At 38.4% G+C, this 25,688-nt stretch overlaps 1 protein-coding gene across 3 annotated transcripts in view; it reads left to right on the top strand.

The window, feature by feature from the left end:
• The window catches only part of ATP8B4 (ATPase phospholipid transporting 8B4 (putative)), a 288,632-nt gene that overhangs the window by 37,683 nt on the left and 225,261 nt on the right, over window positions 1-25,688 (top strand). For all 3 annotated transcript variants that reach the window (XM_027572559.2, XM_027572558.2, XM_027572557.1), the window contains exon 3: window positions 23,303-23,361. In XM_027572559.2, the coding sequence (XP_027428360.1) occupies window positions 23,303-23,361 (59 nt within the window). The remainder of the gene's footprint in view (window positions 1-23,302; window positions 23,362-25,688) is intronic.

Genomic DNA, 25,688 nt, shown 5'->3' with positions numbered 1-25,688 from the left:
GTTCATGTCTTCTGCCCATTTCTTGATTGGATTCTTTGTTCTTTGGGTGTTGAGTTTGTTAAGTTCTTTATAGATTTTGGATACTAGCCCTTTATCTGATATGTCATTTGCAAATATTTTCTCCCATTCTGTCGGTTGTCTTTTGGTTTTGTGGACTGTTTCTTTTGCTGTGCAAAAACTTTTTATCTTGATGAAATCCCAATAGTTCATTTTTGCCCTGGCTTCCCTTGCCTTTGGCGATGTTTCTAGGAAGAAGTTGCTGTGGCTGAGGTCGAAGAGGTTGCTGCCTGTGTTCTCCTTTAGGATTTTGATGGACTCCTGTCTCACGTTTAGGTCTTTCAACCATTTGGAGACTATTTTTGTGTGTGGTGTAAGGAAATGGTCCAGTTTCATTCTTCTGCGTGTGGCTGTCCAATTTTCCCAACACCATTTGTTGAAGAGACTGTCTTTTTTCCATTGGAGATTCTTTCCTGCTTTGTCAAAGATGAGTTGACCATAGAGTTGAGGGTCCATTTCTGGACTCTCTATTCTGTTCCATTGATCGATGTGTCTGTTTTTGTGCCAGTACCACACTGTCTTGATGATGACAGCTTTGTAATAGAGCTGGAAGTCCGGAATTGTGATGCCGCCAGCTTTGCTTTTCTTTTTCAACATTCCTCTGGCTATTCGGGGTCTCTTCTGGTTCCCTACAAATTTTAGGATGATTTGTTCCATTTCTTTGAAAAAAGTGGATGGTATTTTGTTGGGGATTGCATTGAATGTGTAGATTGCTCTAGGTAGCATTGACATCTTCACAATGTTTGTTCTTCCAATCCGTGAGCATGGAACGTTTTTCCATTTCTTTGTGTCTTCTTCAATTTCTTTCATGAGTATTTTATAGTTTTCTGAGTACAGATCCTTTGCCTCTTTGGTTAAATTTATTCCTAGGTATCTTATGGTTTTGGGTGCAATTGTAAATGGGATCGACTCCTTGATTTGTCTCTCTTCTGTCTTGTTGTTGGTGTATAGGAATGCCACTGATTTCTGTGCATTGATTTTATAGCCTGCCACTTTACTGAATTCCTGTCTGAGTCCTAGCAGTTTTGGGGGGGAGTCTTTTGGGTTTTCCACATACAGTATCATATTATCTGCAAAGAGTGGGAGTTTGACTTCCTCTTTGCCGATTTGGATGCCTTTGATTTCTTTTTGTTGTCTGATTGCTGTGGCTAGGACTTCTATTACTATGTTGAATAGCAGTGGTGATAGTGGACAGCCCTGCCGCGTTCCTGACCTTAGGGGAAAAGCTCTCAGCTTTTCCCCATTGAGAATGATATTTGCTGTAGGTTTTATGATATTGAGGTATGTACCCTCCACCTCTATACTCTGAAGAGTTTTGATCAAGAAAGGATGCTGTACTTTGTCAAATGATTTTTCTGCATCTATTGAGAGGATCATATGACTCTTGTTCTTTCTTTTGTTAATGTATTGTATCACGTTGATTGATTTGCAGATGTTGAACCAGCCTTGCAGCCCAGGGATAAATCCCACTTGGTCATGGTGAATAATCCTTTTAATGTACTGTTGGATCCTATTGGCTAGTATTTTGGTGAGAATTTTTGCGTCCATGTTCCTCAAGGATATTGGTCTGTAATTCTCCTTTTTGATGGGGTCTTTGTCTGGTTTGGGGATCAAGGTAATGCTGGCCTCATAAAATGAGTTTTGAAGTTTTCCTTCCATTTCTGTTTTTTGGAACAGGTTCAGGAGAATAGGTATTAATTCTTCTTTAAATGTTTGGTAGCATTCCCCTGGGAAGCCATCTGGCCCTGGGCTTTTGTTTGTTGGGAGATTTTTGATGACTGCTTCAATTTCCTTAGTAGTTATAGGTCTGTTCAGGTTTTCTATTTCTTCCTGGTTCAATTTTGGTAGTGGATACATCTCTAGGAATGCACCCATTTCTTCCAGGTTATCTAATTTGCTGGCATAGAGTTGCTCATAATATGTTCTTATAATTGTATTTCTTTGGTGTTGGTTGTGATCTGTCCTCTTGCATTTGTGATTTTGTTGATTTGGGTCATTTCTCTTTTCTTTTTGATCAGTCTGGTCAGGGGTTTATCCATCTTGTTAATTCTTTCAAAGAACCAGCTCCTAGTTTCATTGATCTGTTCTACTGTTCTTTTGGTTTCTAGTTCATTGATTTCTGCTCTGATCTTTATGATTTCTCTTCTCCTGCTGGGTTTAGGCTTTATTTGCTGTTCTTTCTCCAGCTCCTTTAGGTGTAGGGTTAGGTTGTGTATTTGAGACCTTTCTTGTTTCTTGAGAAAGGCTTGTATTGCTATATACTGTCCTCTCAGGACTGCCCTTGCTGTATTCCAAAGATTTTGAACAGTTGTGTTTTCATTTTCATTGGTTTCCATGAATTTTTTTAATTCTTCTTTAATTTCCTGGTTGACCCATTCATTCTTTAGTAGGATGCTCTTTAGCCTCCATGTATTTGATTTCTTTCCGACTTTCCTCTTGTGATTGAATTCTAGTTTCAAAGCATTGTGGTCTGAAAATATGCAGGGAACGATCCCAATCTTTTGGTACTGGTTGAGACCTGATTTGTGACCTAGGATGTGATCAATTCTGGAGAATGTTCCATGGGTACTAGAGAAGAATGTGTATTCCGTTGCTTTGGGATGGAACGTTCTGTATATGTCTGTGAAATGAAGTCCATTTGGTCCAGTGTGTCATTTAAAGTCTTTATTTCTTTGTTGATCTTTTGCTTAGATGATCTGTCCATTTCAGTCAGGGGGGTGTTAAAGTCCCCCACTATTATTGTATCGTTGTCAATGTGTTTCTTCACTTTTGTTATTAATTGCCTTATATAATTGGCTGCTCCCATGTGAGGGGCATAGATATTTACAATTGTTAGATCTTCTTGTTGGATAGACCCTTTAAGTAGGATATAGTGTCCTTCCTCATCTCTTATTACAGTCTTTGTTTTAAAATCTAGTTTGTCTGATATAAGGATTGCCACCCCAGCTTTCTTTTGGTGTCCATTAGCATGGTAAATGGTTTTCCACCCCCTCACTTTCATTCTGGGGGTGTCTTTGGGTCTAAAATGAGTCTCTTGCAGACAGCATATCGATGGGTCTTGTTTTTTAATCCAATCTGATAGCCTGTGTCTTTTGATTGGGGCATTGAGCCCATTTACATTCAGGGTAACTATTGAAAGGTATGAATTTAGTGCCATTGTATTGCCTGTAAGGTGACTGTGACTGTATATTGTCTGTGTTCCTTTCTGATCTATGCTGCTTTTAGGCTCTCTCTTTGCTTAGAGGACCCCTTTCAATATTTCTTGTAGGGCTTGTTTTGTGTTTGCAAATTCCTTTAGTTTTTGTTTGTCCTGGAAGCTTTTTATCTCTCCTTCAATTTTCAATGAGAGCCTAGCTGGATATGGTATTTTTGGCTGGATATGGTATTTTTGGCTGCATATTTTTCTCGTATAGTGCTCTGAGGATATCATTCCAGTCCTTTCTGGCCTGCCAGGTCTCTTGGATAGGTCTGTTGCCAATCTAATATTTTTACCATTGTAGGTTACATATCTCTTCTCCCGAGCTGCTTTCGGGATTTTCTCTTTGTCTCTGAGACTCATAAGTTTTACTATTAGATATCGGGGTGTTGACCTATTTTTATGATTTTGAGAGGGGTTCTCTGTGCCTCCTGGATTTTGATGCCTGTTTCCTTCCCCACATTAGGGAAGTTCTCTGCTATTATTTGCTCCAATATACCTTCTGCTCCTCTCTCTCTTTCTTCTTCTTCTGGGATTCCAATTATTCTAATGTTGTTTCATCTTATCATATTGCTTCTCTCTCGAATTCTGCCCTCGTGATCCAGTAGTTGTTTCTCTCTGTTTTTCTCAGCCTCTTTATTTTCCATAATTTGGTCTTCTATATCACTGATTCTCTCTTCTGCCTCATTTATCCTAGCAGTTAGTGCCCCCATTTTTGATTTCACCTCTTTAATAGCCTTTTTGATTCCGACTTGGTTAGATTTTAGTTCTTTTATTTCTCCAGAAAGTGTTTCTCTAATATCTTCCATGCTTTTTTCAAGCCCAGCTAGTATCTTTAAAGTCATGAATCTGAACTCTAGGTCCGACATCGCACTAATGTCCGTATTGAGTAGGTCCCTGGCTGACGGTACTAACTCTTGTTCTTTTTGCTGAGGTGATTTTTTTCATCTTGTCATTTTGTCCAGAGAATAGATGAATGAGAGAACAAAATGCTAACAGGTTAACAACGTCCCCAGAAATATACTGTATACAAATCAGAAAAGACCTGAAACCAGGGGAAGAGAAAGGGAAAGAAAGAGAAAAGAGAGAGAGAGGAAAAAAAAAAAAAAAAACAAAAGGAAAAAGATAAAAACAAAAACAGAACAATACAAAAAAACCAGAATATGATCAAATATGATCAGGCTAGTGCATAGATCAGTGCTACACACTAGATTTTGGGCATATTTTGGTCTGTTAGAAAAAAGTGCCTCCTAAAATTTTAAAGGAAGAAAGACTTATATATGTACAAAATAAGGTTTGATACAATGAAGGGATGGAAGATGACTGTAAAGATGAAAATTATAAAAGATTATTAAGAGGAATTGATAAGATAGGAAGTTGTTTAAAAAAAGAAAGAAGAAGATTTAAAAAAAAAAAGGGAGAGAATGTGATTAGGCAGGAGACTAGAACAAAGCCATACACTAGTGATTTAGGGTATATTTTGATCTCTTAGAAGAAACTGTATCTCAAAATTTTAGAGAAAACAACATATATATATGCCAAAAATAAAGGTAACTACTATGAAGGGATAAAAATGACTTTAAAAATGAAAAATAAAAAATATTTTTTAAAAAAAGGGATTGATAAGATGTTGGTTGAAAAAGGGAAAAAGAAAAATTAAAAAAACAGTTAAAAAATTAACTTTGAAAAACTAATGAATCATGGTAAAAAAAGCCATGAATTCTATGTGCAGTATTCCCCTAGCGCTGGAGTTCTCCCGTTCTCCTTGATCGGTAAACTTGGTCTTGGCTTGCTGGCTGTTCATGCTGATCTTCTGGGGGAGGGGCCTGTTGCCATGGTTCCCAAATGTCTTTGCCGGAGGCGGAATTGCCCTGCCCTTGTCTGTCTGGGCTAAGCAAGCTGCTCGGGTTTGCTCTCAGGAGCTTTTGTTCTCTGCAAGCTCTGGTATAGCTTTGTAGGACCAGGACGAAAATGGTGGCCTCCCAATCTCCACTTGGAGGAGCTGAGAACTCGGGGCCCCGCTCCTCAGTGCGCCCCCAGAGAAAAGCATTCACTCCCGTGTCCCCGGTCTCCAGCCGCACTCTGTGCTCACCTGGCCTGTGACCCAGAGTTTCTATCTCTGGCACCCGACCCCGTGTGGAGTCTCCAAACCCAGCAGATCCCTGCGGTGCGCTCCCGTGCCGCTCTTCCCGGGGGAGGAAGGGGAGTCTTCCTGGATCTGCCGCTTGTTGGGTCCCTGCTGGAGGAGCAGTGGCCCGACTGGGCTGCAGATCACAGTTTATGGCAACCCTGAGCTGAGAGCCCGCGCCTCGGCTCTGTCTCTGCAGCCGGCTTCCCCGCTCCAATACCTGGGAGCTCTGCTGCCCTCAGGCACCCCTGGTCTTTCTGTGACCCCGAGGGTCCTGAGACTACACTCTCCCGCGAGGGTTCCACCCCCGCTTAGCCACTGGAGCGACGTCCCTCAGCGGAGCCGACTTCTAAAAGTTCCAATTTTGTGCTCCGCGGCTCTATCACTTGCCAGAAGGGGCTGATGGAGGCCCCCTCCCCCGCCGTCTATCCTCCCGAATATCGCCTCGGATTCACTTCTCCGCATGTCCTACCTTCCAGGAAGTGGTCGCTTCTCTGTTCAGAGAGTTGTTGCTCCTCTCTTCTTTGGTCTCCTGTTGAGTTCTTATGTGTTCAGAATGGTTTGATCCCTATTCAGCTGAATTCCTGAGACCAGACGAAATCCAGGTCTCCTACTCCTCCACCATCTTGCTCTGCCTCCCTTTTCTTTCTTTCTTTCTTTTTTAAAGATTTATTTATTTGAGAGAGAGAGAGAGATAGTAAGAGACATCATGAGCAGGGCCAGGGGTGAGGGAGAAGCAGACTCCCTGCTGAACAGGGAGCCCGATGCGGGGCTCGATCCCAGGAGCTTGGGATCATGACCTGAGCCGAAGGCAGACACTTAACCAACTGAGCCACCCAGGTGCCCCTGGGGTTAGTATTTTCTAATGAGTTCTCCTGCACATTTACATAACTTTCTGGTGTCTAGAGGGAATAGGACATGGGAAATTTTACTTGGTACCACTAGAAATGAGGGAGAAATGCCCAATCCCTTCCATTTCACTTTACTAAAATTCTCTGCCAAAAGATGATAGAAATTATTCCAGGCACTATATCGTTGTTGCTCATCCTAAGTATTGTAGGGCGTAAGTTATCCAATCGTTGGTTCATCAGCTTTTTAACTGGAAGGGATGGAAGAGGCAACATTGGTATTCTTAGTCCTACTTATGTTCTAGATTTTTATGTTGTGCTTAGATAGAAGTCTTTTTCTCCACAGAGAGTACACTGTATACTTAAAAATTTGCCACCATAGTCATTGTGCACAGTCATAAATAGAAAGTGTAGAAAAGAGATGTCTTCTGGCTCTCATACACTTCCAAAAATTGTGTGCTGCTCTAATTGAGGTATTACATAGGGTTTGAGCAATCTGGTGTTTTATTACTCAGGATATAGGCTAGGTTGGGCTGCTATTAAAAAACCACCAGTCACTGGAGACTCTCTAAAGGGGCTGTTCCTCAGCATCATCCTTTATCACCTCTCTGTGGATTTGGGGGTGGGGTGTATATTCTCTTCTTGAAGGCTCTTTTTTCTTGGTCTTCATGACTCTTGTGGAAATTCTTCTCAAACTGCTATGACCCTGTCTCCTTCACTGGACCTCAGTGGTGGAATTTCCCCTGGTTCAGTCTTCTGTACTCTTTTGTCTGTGTAATGTGTTCCTCAGAGGGCTCCTCTTCTATCTTGGCTTCTACGTATCTCTGTGGAGATAACTTTTATTTTTTTATTTTTTTATTATTTATTTATTTATTCATGAGAGATGGAGAGAGAGAGAGAGAGAGAGAAGCAGAGGGAGAAGCAGGCTCCCAAGGAGCAGGGAGCCCGATGTGGGACTTGATCCCAGGACCCTGGGATCATGACCTGAGCCGAAGGCAGAGGCTTAACCATCTGAGCCACCCAGGCACCCTGTGGAGATAACTTTTAAATCTATGGTGTCCATTGTGACATCTTTCCTAAATGTTATACCTTATTCCCAATTGCTACTCTCTTTAATCTAATAATTATATTAATATAACTTTAGGTTATATAGAATGATAAAACCTGGAAATTAGGAGGGTCTTCAAAACCATCTTGTTCAGAATTTCTTCCAACTCAACAATCTATTCCTATATTGTGGCTGAATATTTCCTTGAATATTTACTCTAACATGTTCAAGCATGTAATTTAGGAGATAGATCATCCTCTGGACAGTAAATTCTCCTACATATTAACTAGAATTTTACATCCTTAAGTTTACTTTCTGTTCTGTAGTTTGGAACAACAGAATATTTATTCTGCCACCTACATTAAAGATTATCAAATGTTTAAAGGTCTTTTTCATATTAGCCCTCTCACAGACACATGGGGAATATCGTTTGACCAAATATCCAGACACCTCATGGCCCAGTCAAGTTGACACATTAAAATTACATCACAGCCATATTTTAGTTTATCAAGATATTCTTAAATTTGTCTATTTCTCCTTTAGTTCTGTCAGTTTTTGCTTTATTTTTAGGTTACATTATTAGATGTATACAAACTTAGAATTATATATTTCTGGAAGAATAATCTATTATTATGGCTCTATTTATCTCTAGGAATTGTTATGTATTGAAGTCTACTTTATCTGAGATTAGTGTTACCAGATTTCTTTTTATTAATGTTTATATGTTATATATTTTTTCTATCTTTTTAGTTTCAACCCTTTAATGTGTTTAAATTTAAGATGTGGGATACTGTGGTTTTAAAAAATATAGTGTGACAAACTTTGGCTTTTAAATGAAGTATTTAGTTCATTTATGGTTAAGATAATTACTGATATATTTATGACTAAATCAATTGTCTTACTAGTTGTTATTCTACATTTCTTTTTCTGTTGCCTTCCTTTGTATAAGCAATATTTCTATTCCATTTCTAAGCATCTATTAGCTTTTACTTATTCCTTTAATATTCTTTTTGTGGTTATTTTTAAGATTAAAACATACCTATTTAATTACTTTAGTACTTTTACTACTTGGTGAGCCACATAAGACTTTAGAGCATTTTAAACTCTCCTTTACTACTGTCTGTGCCACTGTTATCATGTACTTAATTCTTGGTATATTTTAATACTAATAAGACAGCAGTAACAAATAACATGTGTTATTGTCAACATTTTCATTATTTGTATAGATTTACCTACAACATTTCAGTTTTTTTTTTTCATTTTTCTGCATTTCTGTGATTCTATCTGGAATAATTTTCCTTCTGCGTAAAGGCTTCATTTTTTTAAAAAAAATGTGGAACTAATGGTAGTGAATTCAGTCACTTTTTATTAGGGGAAAAATCCTTATTTTGCATTTATATTTGGATAAATATTTTTATGGAGCATAGAACTCGAGGTTGGTAGTCTTTTCTTCTGGCACTTTAAAAAGGTACCATTCCATCACATTCAGGCCTCCACTCTCTCTTTTAAAAAGTAAGCTGACATTCTTGTTATTCTTTTGTTGAAGTGATATGTCTTCTGGCTGTTTCAAAAACTTTCTTTTTGTTTTTCAGCATTTTTATTATTCTGGGCATAGGTATGTTTTTTTTTGTACTTATCTAGCTTGGAATTTATAGAGATTCTGAGTTTTTCAGCTTGATTTCTTTTGGAATTTTGGAAAATTCTCAGTCAGAATATCCTCAAATATTGTTACTACTCCTTATTCTCTCAGTTCTCTCTTGTGGACTCCATTTATATGTATGGTAGACCTTTTACCATGTCTCTAATGTACTTATGCTTTTTTTCTGATAATTTTCAACTTTTTTCTTCCCTCCGTGTTCAGTTTTTCATATTTTCTAATCACTAGTTTACAGCTATTCCCTTCTGCATTGTCTAATGTGCTGTTAAACTCATATGTTGAATGCTTAATTACATTATTATATTTTTAAATTCTATACTTTGTTTCTTTTATGTGTAATTTGGTTTTCTAGTGAAATTATTGATTCTGTCATCCATTCTACTGTACATGTTAATCACAATTATTTTAAAGTCCGTGTCTGATAGTTCCAATATCTAGATAATTTGTAGGTCAATTTCTATTTTCTTTTTTTCTCTTGTTTTTCAATAGTTTGATGTTGTCTCCTGCCATACTTGATAATTTATTATTAAACAAACTGCATATGAAAAAACCTAGACCTTGAATATGAAAAAATTGTAGGGGATCTGGATAATGTTATCTTCATTGAGGAGAATTTACTTTTCTTGTCACAAGCAGTTAGAGAAGGAACGGATTATCTTGATCCAGTCAGGGACTGAGATACTATGAGGCTGGGTTTCAGTATTTATATGGCCTAGTCTAATTTTTTAGTTCTTACTCCTAGAATACAGTCCTTTAGAAGTCAACTGGAAATCTAGAGTGTTACCAAGGCTCCTCTTCCCTGCTAGGTTCTGAACTCTAATTATTGTCTTCTGGGAAGCTGAGGAATTAGCAAATGCCTTAAGGGGAAATGTACAGAATATCAGGTTTACCTCAATACCTTTTTCTTCTCTGTTGGTTCTTGGCCCTTCAAGTTCTGTCTGATTTTGTTCTATGAATTTTCAAACATTTTGTATATTTCATCTAGCTCTTATAGTTCTCAACAGATGGATTGATCCTGACACAAGTTACACCATTATAGTTGGAAGCTTAAAAACACATTTTTAATAATGCTTTATAAGTTTACCAGAAGAATACATTAAATATTACTATTCTATAGTAGTTATAAGAGTATTTAAATATATCAGGAGAATCTTTGAATAAGGAATAAAGAAATGAATAGTGAATTGAGTAAGAAAATAATGGTTAATGAATATATTAATCAGTATTCTCTGGTAGGTTTAAGTATTAGCCATGACATACACAAAAATAAGTCTATTTTTGAACTACCTCATTATAGTGAATAATAAAATTATACTTAGAATAACATTGTATGCCATATATACTTATTGGACTTAGAACATATTTGTAAATGCATTTGTTCCAGTTCTCCATTTCTTTATTTAGCATTTCCAAATGTATAATATTGTCATACTTTGGTTTTGTAAAAGAAAAATCCTTAATTTTATCCCTAGAGTTATTTTATTTATTTTAAAAAATGCTTTTATATGTCTTCCATAGACCCAAACCTTAGAACACTTATTTAATTCAGTATTTGAGCCAGTATCTGGCATATGTCAAGCCCTTAATCATAGCTGTGATTGTTATTATTTTGAGTAGTTTTAGTAAGTAATATCTGAATTAGAGTCCCCTGGTGGACCTTGTGCTCATGTAATGTTGCTTGCTATTTTTTCAAACAGAACTTCCTCATTTAAAGGAAATAATAATTTTTATTTCTGGGCTTAACTTTGAAATCTAGACTCTTTTAATGGTGAAATAAAATCGTAAAGCTTATGAGGTAATCCCCAAATGGTATTTTCTTTTTCTGTAAAGAAAATACCGTTAATAACTCAGAAATTGTCTACTGTGAATTGTAAATTTACCTTCTGTAAGGTCTACAAGCTAATTATAAAACATCACGTTTCAATGATTTTAGCTGGAGTGATCTTGTTTGACTATGGTAGTGTTGGTTGTCTTATGATAATCAGAACTTTGGTAGTTCATTCACTTACTTACTTGTTTACCCATCCATCCATCTAACCATTTCACAAGTATTTACTGAACTTCTGTTATGTGCCAGACATTGTTCCAGAGGTTTCAGATACAGCTGTGAGCAAAACAGATTCTAAAAAGTAAAAAAACTTAAACCTGTATGGAGTTTACATTTTTGTAGGGGGAGAAGAAAGCCAGTAAACAAAATCAATGAATAAGTAAATTATTCTATACATCTGAGGGGCTGCAATTTTATGAGAATGATGTGCACTAAGAGGCAGGTATGGGGCTGCAGTTTTGAAAAGGGTAATCCGGGAAGGCTGAATTAAGAAAGATATATTTGAGCAAAGATTTGAAGGAAGTGAGAGAGGAGCCATGTAGATCTCTGGAAGAAGCATCCTAGGCAGAGGGAATACCAAGTGGCAAAGGCTTTGAGATGGGTGTGTGCCTAGTTGTGTTCATGGGATTAACAAAGAGACTGTCTTTGGCTGGAGTTGAATGAACAAGGGGGGAGGGTTGTCAGGGCTAGATCCAGTTTTTTTGAGTCCTAAACTAAGACAAAATACAAAATTAGGTGTAATAGGGAATATTTAGAGTAAGAAAATAAATTCCTATAAATTACAATTTTGAAAACCTGAAAATACTACACACATCACAAAATCCAGAAAAAAACCCCCCAAAGATCTTCATTAATTTACTGCCTGTCATACCTTTATAGTACTTTTCTTCCTATATTTTTGTCCCACTATTTTTTTTTGCTTCTTATATGACCATTATTCTACATAATTTTCTATAGAAATACTAGAAAGATAATCCAATTTTTCCTCTAGTATACTTAAAGTTATGATAGTTTAGAATAGTTTTTCAGCTTCATGACTTCAGAATATCATGTAAAAATTTATGATTGTTAACCTTGGGAAAATGCTTATTATATATAGTATGGAAAATACTCAATACTTGGTAATTCCCAATAGGAGATAAATTCTGTTTTAACTAAGAGTTGATGAAATCTTTCACATACAATTTTACATGTGTGATGACTGGAAGAATTCTGCACAGGCTAACTTCTGGGTCTGTATTGCAATCCCGTGTCCTCCATGATCCATGTAATTCTGGTGCTAGGTCTATAGCACATGGTCATGTTGCTGTATGACCTTGGGCCCTGCATCTTCGTGTTATAACACTGGGCGAGTGCCCACGGAAGTAGTATTCCTGAGAACCATTCCTAGCCTTGGGGAGACTACCAGTGATTTAGCTCTATACAGAAATTACAGGAATCACATATACTCCAGTAAACACAAAGTCAATGTATTTCCAAGTTGACAGCCTCTTATCTGGATCCCGGTGCTATATGACATGAGGCAAAGTGTAATGGAAATTAGAGTGGAAGAGACAATGATCTTAGCCTTCATGACTAAAATATTTTACTTTTGCAAATCAAAATCGGAAACAATACAAACACTTTCAAAAAAATTTTTTTCCCAGTTTTATTGGGAATAGTTGACATGTATCACTGTGTAAGTTTAAGGCATATAGCATGATGGTTTGGTTTACATATATTGTGAAATGATTACCACAATAGGCTCAGCTAACATCCATCTTCTTGTGTAGATACAATAAAAAGAAAGAAAGAATAAAGGGAGAAAAATTTTCTTGTGATGAGCACTCTTAAGATGTACTCTTCTTGGGACACCTGGGTGGCTCAGTTGGTTAAGCGTCTGCCTTCAGCTCAGGTCATGATGTCAGGGTCCTGGGATTGCCCTGCTCAGCAGGGAGCGTGCTTCTCCCTCTCCTGTGCTCTGTCTGTCAAATAAATAAAGTCTTTATTTAAAAAAAAATCTACTCTCTTAACACCTTTCCTGTGTATCATACAGCAGTGTTAGCTACAGTCATCATGTTGTACATTATATCCCTAGTACTTACTTACCTTAAAACGGGAAGTTTCTGCCTCCCTCTCCTTGCCCTGCCTCATGACCACAACTAGTCTGATCTCTTTTTCTATGGTTTTGTTGATGTTTTACATATAAGTGGGGTCAGATAGTATTTGTCGTTCTCAGTCTGAGTTATTTTACTTAACACAATGCCGTCAAGGCCTGTCCATGTTGTTGGAAACAGTAAGATTTCCTGGGCTAACACATTTTAAGCACTACTCCCAGGGTCTTGGAATGAAAGTGCAGGGGAGGTGACTTGAAGCTTAAGCTTCATCAGCTTCACCATAAGTGGGCTTCTGGTAGTTATAATGGGGTAGGTGTGTGAAGATCAAGCGGGGCCCTGAACTTGCTTTTCTCTTGAGATGGAGCAGCATTGGACGTTTTGAGCAGAGGAAAGAGATGATTCTTGTGGTAGACATATTAATGCCCCTTCCCCCAAAGATGTCCATGTTTTAGTCCTTGGAACCTGTCAATATGTTATCTTACATGATAAAAGAACCATGTTCTCATAAGAGGGAGGCAGGAGAGTCAGAGAAGGTGATGTGACAATGAAAGTGGAGGTCAGAGTGATGTGGCTGTGAGCCAAGGAATGTGGGCAGTTTCTAGAAGCTGGAAAAGGCTAGGAACAGATTCTCCCCTACAGCTTTTAGAAGGAACTCAGTCCTGATAAAACACCGTGACTTTAGCCCTGTGAGCTCCGTTTTCAGGCTTCTGACTTCCAGAATAGTAAGATGACACATCTGTGTTGTTTTAAGCAACTGAGTTTGGGGTAATTTGCTAGAGCAGCAATAGGAAACAAAATTATAAAAGGATCACTCTGGTTGCTCTATTGAAAATAGATTATAGGGGCAGGGGTGGAAGCTGGGAGAGCCCCGGGGGAGGCTATTGCAGTAGCTGGAGGAGAGAGGAGGGGTGACTTGGACCAGAGTGTGGATGGGTGGGGCAAGAGGGGAGTGTGAGAAGTGGGCAGATTTCTTTTTTGCCTGAACTTCCGGCTTCTTTGTATCTCTCTTAAAATATATGTTATTCGAATGCTTCACTAATAAGTAAAGTGAGATTCCTAATTTTTCTTTTGGTCTTTTCACATGTGATCCACTATTTTGCTAGAAGGGACAGTGGAGGGGCACCTGGAGAGGTCCTCTTGAAAGATATTTTATCTTAGGTGGCAGACCACCTCTACCAAATTCCTTTTCTTTTCAGTAAGTGACTGGGATAAGGTGCTTGGCAAAACAACCTACCATACTCCCCAGTGTGTGTCTAGCTGCATGGATTCCCTTCAGACCTGCTTGAGACAGGTGGTGATGCCTTTCACCACCCATCTGGACCTTTCTTTGTCTCTGGTTTCCATGGCTTCTACGCCTCTCTGCTTTCTAGCTGTGCAGGTATTTGTGGGCATGTTCACCCTTCGAGAGCTATTGCTGTCTTGTTTGTTTTTCCTTCACTGTCTACAGTAGAGCCTTGCTCAAAGGAGCTCAATAAATATTTCTGGAATAAATCACTTTGTCTTGGCTCCAGCAGATTTTAATTGCCCTGTGGATTCTGGGGTCTGAGGCATAGAAACCAATATGTACTAAAGAAACCCAATTTATAAGCCCCATTCATCTCAAAATAACAAATGTAAGCTTCAAAAACAGCTTCCTGTGCAACCCCTGAGATATCAAACAGGGAAGAGACATCTTTAGATTTCCTTGTCCTGGGTCTATCTTTTCTACCTGGGGTTCTTTCCTATCTCTTGGTGACAGGTGGCTTCCTTTCCCTTGGATGGCCAGAATGTGTCTCACAGTGTAAAATTAAATGTCCTCCAGCTTCTTTTAGGCTCTTGTGATTCTTGGGGTAGATCCTTAATTTATTTTTCTTTTTGAAAGGGATGCTGTAGGAAGCTATTTTTCATCTTTACAGAAAACACTCTGATCCTGGCCCAGTCCATAAAAATGATATATATATATATATTTGCTATACATAATCAAATTATGAAAGAATAGAAATAAAAACCAACAGTCTAGCACTGGGCCCATATGAGAAAGGGTGCAAAAAAGCAGTACATTTTGAACAGGGGTTTGGGAGAATATTCTCAGCAAGGACTGCCCAAAAGCTCCAAGAAGAAGAGGTTCTCTAGGACAGCCTCCACCAGGAAACAGAGAGAAACCTAGAAGCAGTGGAATGTGAGAGGTCACAGGGCTGCAGGGTTAATTGGGAGGGAGTGTATGTTTGAAGTATATCACGAAGCAATTTTCATTTTCCCAGCCAACTCCGCACAGTGCCATCTGCCATCTCTTTATACCGAGAATCTCTTCCACACTGCTTTTACAAGAAAGGCAGCTCAGTGTTTGAAATCTGATTGTACTGCATAATCTTGTGAGGCCTTTATTTTTGTCATTTGTAAAATAATAGCATATACCTGGATTATTTTGAGGAATAATGAAATAATGTATGCAGAACAGTACATATAGTATCTGGTTTTAAACCAGTGCTCGATACATGTTAGCTATTATTATTATCATTATATTGTAGTAATTCTTAACTCTTTAGTTGTGGAATCGATACTTAAAGAAAGCAATATGCCGTGGGCTTATATGAAGGTTTTATAGATTTTTACTTGTAACTTGTGTAATCCAGTTCACGTATGGTGGAAGAAGAATGAACTGGTTAAAAATTTTTATGTTTCTTTGTGAAGCTATAGCAAGCTGTGGGAGGAATAGAGCTTCCAATAATTCAAATTTTCCAAATATCTGGACCTGATGAGCAAATTGGCTCAGCCAAGAGGAAAACAAACCCCAGGGCCTTTTAGTATTTGTTTGAATCCCCTAACTCTGTTTCCAAGCTCTTTTGTGAGGACAAGAATAAAAAAAAATGTGGGAAGGTTTTTCTTTTTTGCCTCAATTCTCCTTAGTTTGCTGTTCAAATGTCAATAAGTCCCAGCAGCTGCAGGTCACCACTGGGTTTCAATAGGAAACCCCGATTTAGGGCACATATTTTTCAATTGTATCAGAATGTGCTTTTGGAGTCAAATCAGGAAATCTTGGAGGGTGGGGAACTCTTTTCTTTAAAGCTCTCCCCACTCATTGTTCTTTCCTCATGTCTTTAATGAATTGCTTTGGCTCCCAACCACAAGACCAGATTGTGAAAAATGAAAGAAAATTCAGAAAGGAAAAAGCTTAAGTTATTGATTTGGCTTGAGGGTATTTTTCTGAGACTTCTGATCCAACCCAAAAAACCATCAACAACCCCAAACCCCAAATGACACTCCATGTTTGGAGACCTTCTTCAGCTTTTGGATTGGGACCAACATTGTTGAGGAAGTACCAGTTCCTGTCATCAGGGTTTATACAGAGCCCCCAATTTTTTTGTGGTGCTTCATCATTTCATGATTTTGGGGATCTAAAGCCAAATGCCTGAAGACTGTCTCCCAAACCACATTTGGTGAAGGACAAAATTCTCTGGAGTTAATTGAAGAAAGACAGTTGTGTTCATTAAGTAGGAATTCATAGTTGCTGTAATCACTATGGGTCAAATGGAAGCCTTTCCTAAATCTTCCTCCTGACTCTTGGTCTTTTAACAGAGCTACTGCATTCACCAACTAGTCTTAAATATTAAGGTGTTAGGAGTTGTTCATAGACAAACTAAGAGAAAAAAGACATAAATGCCTGCTGGAAGTAGAAGCTGAATATTGTCTAACTTAATATAGTATGAGGAAGAAGAGCCCAGATCAGGGGTTGGGTGTTGCCCCCAACAACCTGGGGAAGAATCAATGAGTATTTGCCAGTTTCCACTACGAATATTCAGAAAATTACTTCAGATCCCTTTGAGAAATAATAATACAAGCAACTTTAAGACTGACTATCCAAGCTTGGATGATTTCTTTTTCTCACCTATTTGCTATTTTTTTTTTATAGAAAAATAGTTTTTTTTTTTTTTTTTGGTTATTTTTTTGTTTGCAAAGTGCTTTCCGTATATTTTCTTATATAATGACATCAACACAAAGTGGCATTATTTTTCTAAGGAACTACAGATTAGGAGAGGTCATGAGTTAAAATGTGCTCACACACATAGTTGGTAGAAGGAAAATCTCAGGCCTCTGGCTTAAAGATCCAGGCCTCCTCCTCTTGAATGAGTGCTCTGTCATCAAACTCTCATTTTTATGGGTCCTAAAAGTCGTGGTAACAACAACATCTCAACTGAGGTTAAAAATTTCCAGCAGGGTTGTGTTATGTCCTTCTCATCTTTCAAACTTGTGTTTTAGTGATTGGATAACACTTGGATTTTCTTTAAAACTTTTTAATAAAGATTTTATTTATCTGAGACTGAGAGAGAGCGAGCAAGCGAGCAGCGAGAGGGGCAGAGGGAGAGGGAGAAGCAGCCTCCCTGCTAAGCAGGGAGTCTGACCCTGGGCTAGATCCCAGGACCCAGGGATCTTGTCCTGGGATCTTGACCTGAGCTGAAGACAGATGCTTAACCAGCTGAGCCACCCAGGTGCCCCAACACTTGATGTTCTTGATGCATCCCTTCCTTCCAAATGGAAAGACAAGCATATGTACATACATAAGTGGATATGGTTTTATTATCTGAAACCTATCATCTGCCCGATCAGGTAATTATTACAGGGAGTGACAGGGTAGACTACAGGTCATTTATCCCGAAACTAAGGTTACTCTTTTTAGTACATGTTTCCTAACATTTAACTGATTTATAAATGACCACTTCATAAAATAAATGAGGTATCCTTATTTAGTTACCTTGGATAAGGTAACAGGAAGCATATGGCTTAAAGATAAGCATTCTATGAGTGCTTCATTGATCTTTTATTTGATTGAGGCAGGCATCAAATTACACTGGCCTTTATGAGTTTGAGAAAGTGAAGGCTACTTCCATTATCCTATATGAAGTAGGACTTTGTGGGTTTAATTACTTATTTTTTACATACCTATTTTTCTGTATTCTGGAGCAGATTCAAAATAAGTGTCTAAGATAATTCTGCCTCTGCTAATGGCTCTTCTCCTTGCTTGCTGAAATGATGAAGGATAGCTTCCTATTTAGGTAGATGTCTTTGTTAGGCTCCTCAGCTGTCACAAAAGAATGTTAACACTATTTTTTCTGTCCCAAGAATCTGTACTCAGCAACACAGCATAGCAGTTCTTCAGGTGTTTTGCAGGAATTTCAATCTGAAACTCAGTCATTTAGCATTTAGCACAAGTGCAGTTGAGAGAAATAATGATTAGGATGATATTTTTGGAAGGGCATGCGGTTTATTTATTCATCTAAATGTCCTAAAATACATTCCTGAATTTAACCAGCTCGGTAGAGACTGAGTACAAGACCCTAGCATTGGTCCCTCTGAATTGTGTTTGGAATGCCATCCCTAGAATTGTTACAAAACACAGCTCTTAAAAACTCATTTTATGTTCTTTGTATCAAACAATGACTTCTTTATGAGGATTTCTTAGAGGAATTATTGTTTGAGCCAAGAACTAATACATAATTGTACTTTTCCTGAGAAACTGGTTTATTTTTGCCCTTCAGGCTGTGAAATAAATGGAAATAGACAAGCCTTTCCTTTTTCTGTAGAATTTGTGGCCCACTTAGAACAGGTATGTGGGTGATCATGTCAGGTAATTTTATTTTCATTGTTGACTATAGTTGGTCATCATCCTTCTATATTCTTTAACTCCATTTTATTTTTAATATTTAAACTATTTCCCTGTTGTACATTAGTGAGTCATTGTTTTGGAGATGATCTTGTATGTAAACACTCTCGCATGTCTGAAAGTGTTCTTATTGCCCCTTCACACTTGATTGATTATTTGGCTGAGCATAGAATTGTGAGCTCAAGCATATTTTTCCTTAAAACTAGAAGGCATCACTTCCATGTCTTCTATCATCCTTTTTTGCTGATGAGAAATTTTATGTTAGTCCAATTCTCAGGTCTCTAGGGTTAACCATTTTTTTTCCCCCTCTTCTGGAAGTTTAAAATATTTTGTCTTTGGAGCTCAAAATTTTGTGGAGCTCTATGGGTCCATTTTCATTCATTCTAATTGGCACTTGGTGGCTTTTTCACTTTGAAGAGTTAGGTCTTACTCTGGTACAGGGAAATTTTCTTCTCTTAATTTGATTATTTCTACTTATCCATGGTTTATATTCCCTTCTCCTAAGTGTTCTTTTCACATCTTCCTCCTCTTTGTCATTTTGCTATATGTTTTGAGAACTTTCTTCAATTTTATTTTTCAGTCTATCCTACCTGTTTTTCCATTAAGTAGTTTTAAATTCCAGGAACTCGTTCTTGTTCTGTTATCTTTGTTCCTATCAGCTTGTTCTTGCTTCATGGATGCCATGTCTTCTTGAATATCTTCAAGGTACTAATTAGCATAAAAAAACCTCCTTTCCCCATCCATTTTCAGCATTATCTCTTCCTCTTGCATCCTTCTCTTTTGCACTCTTGATTTTCCTCAGATGTCTGGTGACTTAGACAGTTGTTGGTTTGTGTTTACATAAGAGGGCAGTTGTAAAGGTCTTTCCCCTGGCCAGCCCTCTCCTTTAAATTGGAGGAGCTGGTGATGTAGCCAGCTCACAGGGAGCTTTTTCTGTGTGTCTTAGCTTTTTCTGGTTGCTATAGCAGAATACCATAAACTGGGTGGCTTATGAACAACAGAAATTTATTTATTATGGTCTGGAGATTGGGAAGCCCAAGATCAAGAAGTCAGTGCTTTTGGTGTCTGGTGAAAGCCTGCTTCCTGGTTCACAGATGGCTGTCTTCTTCCTGTGTCTTCACATGATGCAAGGGGCAAGGGACTCTCTGAGGCCTCTTTTATAAGGGCACTAATCCCACGCATGAGGGCTCTACCCTCATAACCTAATCATCTCCCAAAAGCCCTCAAATACCATCTCATTGGGAATGTTCCAACATAGATTTTGGGGGGCCACAAACATTCAGTCTATAGTTTATAGTCTGGCAGATCCCACAGCTGCATCTGTAAGGCAGGGTTTACTAGGACCTAAGTCTCCCATAGCCAATGTGGTGGTTCAGAGCTGCTTCTCTCTTAGATCTGAACACCCTTTCTTGGTTTCCTCCCCAGGCATGTTGCCTAATCTCTTTAATGAGCAAGAGTAGGGGGATATGGGGGGCCCACCTAGCTCAATTTTTCTTTAATTATTCTGGTGATGTTCCCAAACTAGAATGCACAATTTATCTTCCAAGCCAGGACACTTTTGAAAGTGAAAAGTTATTTTGCCAAGACAATAAGCATAAACTGGGACTGTTACCCTATCTATATCACATTTTCAGCCTTTGTATTTATTTGTATGTATTGTATTTGTATGAATCTGGACCTTCTGTGGGGCTTCAATGGGAATTTTTAAAATTTATGAACTTCTGCTAGATTCTACTCTTGTTTTCCAGCACTGTTATGTTTTTATTATTTTTAAAAACACTGCTGTTATTTCAGTGAGACCTGGGTGGGAAGGGAGGTAGAAGGACATACTTCGTTTGCAATCTTGAACTGGAAGATCTTTGAACTTCACTTTAAACATATGCTGGCTTACTGTATTTATATATCCTCATGTATCACTTTACTCCTTTATGGAACCACACAAATTCAATGATAATGACTATGTAGCAGTGAGCTTACCCTAGTAGATCCTGAATCTCCTGGTGGGTACTTTTCTTTCAGTACTCTCACAGCTGGAAGGGTCCTGCAATGCCTACAAAATATTGGACATTAATTCACTGAACCTCTGGACAATTCTCAATGGGAGTTGTTTATGGAGGATTTGTTTTCAGCTTCCTTTTCTTGCAGGATGTGTCTTATTGCCAAGGGGGTTTTCTATCTCTTCACCCACTGTCCTAGCACATGGAAGAATGTCCGTTCTTGGTCTAACATAATTAGGTTAAAGGCAAAAAACTGTAGGGATACAGAACCAAAGCCAGAATTTAGCAGAGCTTAGTGGAGGGATAGAAAATATGCCAGAGTTTATCTATAAAGATTCAGTTCAGAAAGACCATACCTACTGGAAGCACAGAGCAAAGATAAAGATTTAATAATGATTTAGAAGCCAAAAGAGGACTTCCTGGCTCTAACAAAGTCTCATGGGACAAGAGCAATGTTGATACCCAGAAGAACATCCAAACTTTCCTAGCACAGAAATTACTCTTCTGGCCACTTTGGGAAAGGGTTATTCTCAGTTCTTGGGGAGGGTGGTTACATGGAGACACTGGACAGGAGTCAAAATTCTGGATTTGGAGTGAGTAAAATTAGCTGCAGAACTATAGAATTCTATCCTTGGATGTGCTCTGTATAAATGTGAAATTTAAAAATGATCATCATCTGAATGTGTATGATGTAAACTAAAGGCAATTAAATATATAAATTAGCATATCTAAGTTTTGACTTACAGCTAAAGTTACTCTTTAAATTATAAGCAGGATGCCAGGTGGGCCAGGTTAACCTTTCCCTTGTAGAAGAGAGCCCCCGATGGTCACCCTCCCAATAATATCTGTTGTTTTCCTGTCAGCAGTTTTACTATGCCTGCGTTAAGGTAGGGATGTTTAGACAAATCATCCAAGCTTTTTAAGCTTTAAGTACCCTCACCCTCCAAAATACCATTTTGGGCTTTGATTTTTTTGCTCTTTGTTAGGGAACCAGTAAGAAGGGGAGGATGGTGCCTTTATAGTCAGGGTTTAAAATGTTTCCTTCAGGGGATGGTTGTTTAAGAGGTTGCCTCCCGGTGAATTCTGGATTTCGGAGTTATATATGTTAGGGGCAGGTCCACTTGGTGTGGTCAGCTGTGGACATGAGTCCAATATTGTTCTTAGCAGAAATTAGGTGAGCTAGCCTTGAAAACAGGAACAGTCACAGAGAACTGACGTTATTACATAGGTAAGAAGAAAGCCATGTAGGTGGGGGCGCCTGTGTGGCTCAGTCGTTAAGCATCTGCCTTCAGCTCAGGTCATGATCCCAGGGTCCTGGGATCGAGCCCTGCATCGGGCTCCCTGCTCAGCGGGAACCCTGCTTCTCCCTCTCCCACTCCCCCTGCTTGTGCTCCCTCTCTCGCTGTGTCTCTCTGTCAAATAAATAAATAAAATCTTTAAAAAAAAAAAAAAAAGGAAAGCCATGTAGGTGGATGTCAAACAGGCAAACATTCCACAAAAGGTAGAGACTCAACCATAACCAAAGACAGGGTGTCATTTGTCAGAAGTAGTTCTCAGAGGTGAGCACAGTGTCATACTTGAGACTTGAACCAAAGATTTACATTCCTCTTGGACTTTTGGGAAAAAGTAGTCAATTCTTAAAATCATAGTACCTGGTGTTTGGAGGATGGTGGTGGTGATAAAATATATTCCTTTCTTCCTTCCCTTCCTCTTGATCTCCCTCTTCTTTCTCCTCTCATTTCCACTTTCAGCTCTTCTTCTCTTTGCTTTCCCCTTACACTTCCTCCCCTCTCCCTAGTATATGACTGAGTTACTTTCCATCCTCCAGTCTTCTTTATCTCTGTAGTTGTATGTACCTTCTCCAAATTCTGACTTTTACCACTACCCCTATACTTTTTACCACCTTTCACTTATCTAGATGGAGAACTGTGGGATTAAGGGAATCCCAGGTGAAGTGATGAAGTCACTCACCATGAGTGTTAACATTGACATCTGGTGATTATTTTTCTGGTCTTCATGCCATAGCTTTCATCATTCCATCATTATCCCTTTGTCAACTCTGAATTCAGTAAAATGGAGCAAGAACTTGCTACCTTTACTACAAAAATGTGCTCTGCTGGTGTTTCAGGGGGCACTGTCTTTTCTTTCCCTCTGTGAATTTTAATTATGTACCATCATAATCTGTGAGTTTTTTGTTCTTTTATTTTGTTATTTGCACTGGTGTGTTTGCATTTGTTTCCAGAAGATATTTTTTTGGCTACTTCCAGCAAAGGGCAAGTCTCCATCTCCTGGTGATGTGTAGTTCCTTTCAATATGCCTGGGATATTGTTGTTTAGAACTATCACCTTTGCTCATTGACCAAAAGGTCAGTGACCTCACTGGCCACTTCAGTATAGTTTTGTTTGGCTATATCGTATTTTGTCACTTTGTAGCCAAAAAAAAAAAAAAATCCTTTCCCAGGGTGGCATTTGACTTTCAGCAGCCTTCTCCTTTAGGAACTACTTGGAGTTAAGAGAAAGAAAGGGTCTTTGTGGAGCTAAAGGGATGTAGAAATTGGAGACACATAATGTTTTGTTTTATGGCTGGCATCAGAATTACAATGAGACACATTTCAGCTTTCCATTTTGGGACTTTCCAACACACGTTCCAACATTTAGGCTGGAAAAAACCAATGCCCTTCACATTTCAAAGGAAAGAATTCTTGCAACCTTGAGACAATCAAAGTAACCTAAGTGATGTTAGTTTAATGAGTTATATGTTTCTTTGTGTCAAGAATTTAATTTCATACCTGATTTCTCTTTCTCTTTAGAAGTGGAACGGATGGTGAAAGCCAATGACCGTGAATATAATGAAAAGTTCCAGTATGCAGTGAGTAAAACATACACAGTACACACATGCTGGGATAGGTTTTACCTTAAGGACAGTTGAATTCATGCTTTCTAGAACTTTATGACTTCACCAAAAACTTTCTTTGTTTAGGCCCATTTTAGTATCAGGGGTGCTATATGTTTCTATAAATACAGATTTTAGCAATATTTGTACACTTACTTTTGTCCTGCAGTAAGAGTGGTTGGTATGCTCTTTGGTATAGGAAGAAGATAAAATTTCTTTCTCAAGAATTGTTGCTTAGTTCATTTCGGTGATGATTTGGCCACTAGAATACATAGGAAAATATAAACATGGGCCTCTATGGTAATTCTTGGTGATAGAAGTGGTGGTATTGGCTGATGGGTGATAAATGGCTTTGGGAGATTTTCTGTAAGTAACTCAGGCTGAATGTGGAGAAGTATATGTAGGACAAAGTTCCCAGGTCCTGAATGATTGTGTTTATCAAGTGAGAAGTGAGAATGATTAGTTAAAATGTACAGTGTACTGACTTTAAGTTTATGCTGAACTACTTTAAAAAAATTTTTAACGAGGATTTTCTTCATTTACGTTAGAAATATTTATTGTCTATTAAGTGACTGGCACTGTTCTAGGAACTTGGGATACATTGATGAACAACTTCATGAATTACACGATGGGCCCTCATAAAGATCTTCTCATCGTTCTATGATGCAACCTAAGTTGCTACATGGAGTCTTTTATAAACTCTAAGAAAGATAACTGATAGAATTTGGCTTATAAGACCTGTTATAAGATTGAATACACTGGCACATTTCATGAAAGAAAGTTTCAATTCGAAGATGGTTTTGATAACTATGAAGGCAGGGCAGACTTTGGCAGTATCTGTTTAGGCACTAGCCAGATGACAGAGTTTTGCCCAATGGATAATTTTTAGCATTTTGTTCTTATTGACAGGTCTTTCCCATATATGGTGATGGATGCATTGGGCTATTGTAGCTTGGTACTATTAAATATTTAACAAAGGTAGCTAACAATTCCTCTTTTTCTCATGCTGTGCTAATCATGTAATTATAATTTGTTGTTCAATGGAAGTTTTCCTACAAGGAATCAGTACACCGACTCTGTGACAGATTTCTCATTATAAAATAATATATTGGAACTCGGATTTTATTTGTTAATCTTGTAAGCTTGGTTGACATAAGTCTGCCCTTGAAGAAGGAATCCTTCTTAGGAGGTTGATGAAGAACATGTTTCTTAGCCTGAAAGAATGAGACTAAATTTCCTCATGGTGATTATTGCCACTCTGTGCAGCTTCTAGTTATTTGGCCCCTCTGGTCATCACCAGACTTGGCCCCATGCCTTTCTGTCCATTCTACAGCTGGTCCTTTAACTATAGAGGATGACCCTTGAAAGACTTGACCATCAAACCCCAAATCAGGAGTAGACATGTGTATGTTTTAAGACCTTGGGGAAAACAGTAATAAGTAATCTGCTGTGAGGTAATTATGCATTTAAGTATTTAAGTATTTGGCTGTGCTTACTTGTTTTCCAGTGTGTAACAAGTGTTTTCATTCTGTGAGTAGTAACTCTATAAGGAAAACCATACTTTATTTGCCTTTGTGAGACCATACAGGTTTTTCTACTTAGTTATTTTTACCTGATTATTAAATATTTCAAACTTAGAGAACAGTATAGGAAATGACACCTGTATGCCCACCACTCAGATTAAATAGATGTTAGCAGGGGCACCTGGGTGGCTCAGTCGTTAAGCATCTGCCTTTGGCTCAGGTCGTGATCCCAGCATCCTGGGATCGAGTCCCACATCGGGCTCCCTGCTCAGCGGGAAGCCTGCTTCTCCCTCTCCCACTCCCCCTGCTTGTGTTCCTGCTCTTGCTCTCTCTCTCTCTCTGTGTCAAATAAATAAATAAATAAATAAATAAAATCTTTAAATAGATGTTAGCAGTTGGCCATGATTATTTCAGATCTTTTAAAATACTACACCAATGATACAGGGATGGTTTTCTCTTGAGCTTGCTTGATATTGAACAAAAGCACACAGATTTGTGGCTGCAGCTGTGTTTTCTCTTGCGCTTCCTAACAACAAAAGGGTAGAACAGTATTCCATGGCTGTAGCAGATCGAATAAGGCAGTTCGGTCTCAAGTGGAAACCTTTCAAGGAAAGAACAAAACCCATTATGAGCTGGCAAAACCAAGAAGGACAAGAGTTGAGAAAGGAAGGCTGCAGAGCAGAGAGGGGCACAGGTATCCCTGGTCTATTGATCACTTCTGTGGCTCAGAGAAGACGAGGCAGGCCTCCCTAAATGGGCATGGGTCCCCAGTAGACACAG

This window comes from Zalophus californianus, chromosome 6 (assembly GCF_009762305.2).
Source record: "Zalophus californianus isolate mZalCal1 chromosome 6, mZalCal1.pri.v2, whole genome shotgun sequence".
Lineage (NCBI taxonomy): Eukaryota > Metazoa > Chordata > Mammalia > Carnivora > Otariidae > Zalophus > Zalophus californianus.
Note: the sequence above shows the minus strand (reverse complement) of the source record. Positions and strands in the feature narration are given on the sequence as shown.